Here is a 2,372-nt window from a genome sequence, read left to right as displayed (position 1 = left end):
TTAAATGTCTTGATTGATTTTGAAAATATATAATAAAATAACTGATTTTTACTTAACATTCTCTTTAATGCTACATGTAATGTATGCATGCGTATTTATTTGTACCACTTGTAATCAATAATAATAAGAAAACAAAAGGATATTAATACTAAAATAATAAATTTGTCTTTAATGCTATGTGTAACGTATGCATGTATATTTATTTGTATCATTATTTCATTTGTCTTTATTAATCATGATTGGACTTTAGTGTATGCATACAATACTATATTTTCTTTTTATTATTTTCTTTTTTTTTTATCCTTAAAAATTGCCTTTATCGTTAATGGGGTAGTGTCATCCGTTGGATCTTGACTTAACCGAGATATTTTAAGAACCATAAAGAAAGTTGGTTTCTCACTCTATTGGTCATTAAGAAACTTGGCCTTTAGGAATAAGGTACCGGAATCAGTCATACTAATGTCCTTTAACCTTGCCCTATGTAGATGAGCAAGAAGGAATATATCCGACAAGAATTCGCACAATTGGGCATAGATGGACTTGAGTATCACCGTTGGATGGCTGATGTGAAGATCGCTTTTGTGGCAAAAGAATGCACCCACACCATCATACCCTCTACTGACAAAGATGTTGTCCCAGCAACTGAATAAGAAAAGGATGAAGCCCTTCGATATTTGAAGGTACACATTGACCCTAATCTCCTTTGGGGATACCAACACATGATGTGTCCTAAAGAACTGTGGGATGCATTAGCAAGCCGTTTTGGGAGCATTGAGGATTGTCTTCTCCCACAACTGAATAAACAGTGGAATGACATCTGTTTTCTTGATTATGTGAAGGCAGGTGATTTCCAAAGAGATATGCTTAAGCTGCAAGCACAACTCAATTTATGTGGGATAAAACTCACAGATAAAGATTTGATTCAAAAGACATTGTCTACTTTCCCTTTGTCATCTGTTATTCTAGCTAACCAATACCGCATAGAGGTTGATAATAAAATAATAACAACTTTCAGCAAGTTGATCAACTTATTGCGGGTGGCTGAAAGGAACAATGAAGTTCTAGCAAACAACAATGTTAGAGCCCCTGGGAAGAAGAAAATTCCTGAGGCTAACTATGGCAAGGATAACAAAGAAAAACACCCCAAAGAAAAGAGGGTTAAAAATGTTGATTCATATTCTCATGCTCCACACTCACGAGGGGATAATAACCCACGTGGAAGAGGACAAAGGGGTCATCGTGGAAAGGGCCATGGGCGTGGAGGCCATTCAAATACCTGGTGTAGAGATGTTACTTCTGGACCTAGTGGTAGGGGAAATATTGTTGAAAAAGCACATAAGAACTCCATGCCTAAGAAGGTCGAGAATGACAATGCACCTTGTTACAGGTGTGGAATCTCCGGACATTGGTACCAGCAATGCAAAGCTAGTGCCAAAGTAGCAGCCAGCTACAGAAAGTACCGGAAATCTATAGATCAAGAAGCTCATTGTGTGGAAGAACATGATCATACCCCAGATGTCAACTTGACCATTTCAGACTTCCAGGGCAAAAAGAATCATGCCCTTATGGAAACACCTGACTTTGATTGATTGTTATTTTTATTTTATTTTTAGTTTTAGTTATCCTTTGAACCTAAAAACTTGTTTATTTTCTTTCTTTGTGGTTTAGCAGACTTTGATTTGAATATTTGTTTTGATGACTTAAACTATGTCAGGTAGTCTTAAATTATTGTTTTTTATTGATAGATCAATAGTTTTTTTTTTAATTTTTATGGGTACTTATTATGCTTTGGATTTATTTTTTATTGTGATAATCTATTACATGATTGAATTATGTGACCGAATTCTCTGAAGTACCATTTACTTGTAGGAATGTCATCCTCAGAAGAGATTGAGTGCCTAGCTAATAGTGGCACCACACACACTATTTTAAGAAATAGGCAATTATTTGTTGACTTAATTCTTTATAAATCCTCTGTGACTACGATGATTGGATCATCACAAGTGATAATTGGGTGAGGTAATGCTCAATTTTTGTTGCCAAATGGCACAATGATTAAAGTCACAGAAGCTCTATATGCACCAAGAGCTAACCGTACCTTGTTGAGCTTCAAAGATATCCGTGCAAATGGTTATCACTTGGAAACTCACTGTGAAAATGGAATTGAATATATAAATATTATCTCTAATACATGTGGAAGAAAACGCATTTTAGAGAAATTAATGAGTCACTCTAGTGGTTTGTACACTACTAATATTCGTATTATCGAATCACATATTGTTACCAACGATGAACTGTTGAACAGTAACTTATACAAGTTTTGGCACGACCGCTTGGGGCACCCGAGTCGTGATATGATGATCCGTGTTTTA

General features: G+C 35.5%; 1 protein-coding gene across 1 annotated transcript; it reads left to right on the top strand.

Moving 5' to 3' along the window:
* The first annotated feature begins 722 nt into the window (after window positions 1-722).
* Window positions 723-1,589, top strand: LOC113279230. Its single transcript, XM_026527930.1, has one exon. It carries the CDS (start codon window positions 723-725, stop codon window positions 1,587-1,589), a length of 867 nt encoding a protein of 288 aa, XP_026383715.1.
* Window positions 1,590-2,372: the final 783 nt, after the last annotated feature.

Source organism: Papaver somniferum, chromosome 5 (genome assembly GCF_003573695.1).
Source record: "Papaver somniferum cultivar HN1 chromosome 5, ASM357369v1, whole genome shotgun sequence".
NCBI classification, from domain to species: Eukaryota; Viridiplantae; Streptophyta; class Magnoliopsida; order Ranunculales; family Papaveraceae; genus Papaver; species Papaver somniferum.
This window is presented reverse-complemented; position numbering and strand designations above follow the sequence as displayed.

What these genes read in the sequence shown, in the direction of transcription:
- LOC113279230 (XM_026527930.1), top strand. Translation starts at nt 723, where the DNA reads ATGTGTCCTAAAGAACTGTGGGATGCATTAGCAAGCCGTTTTGGGAGC.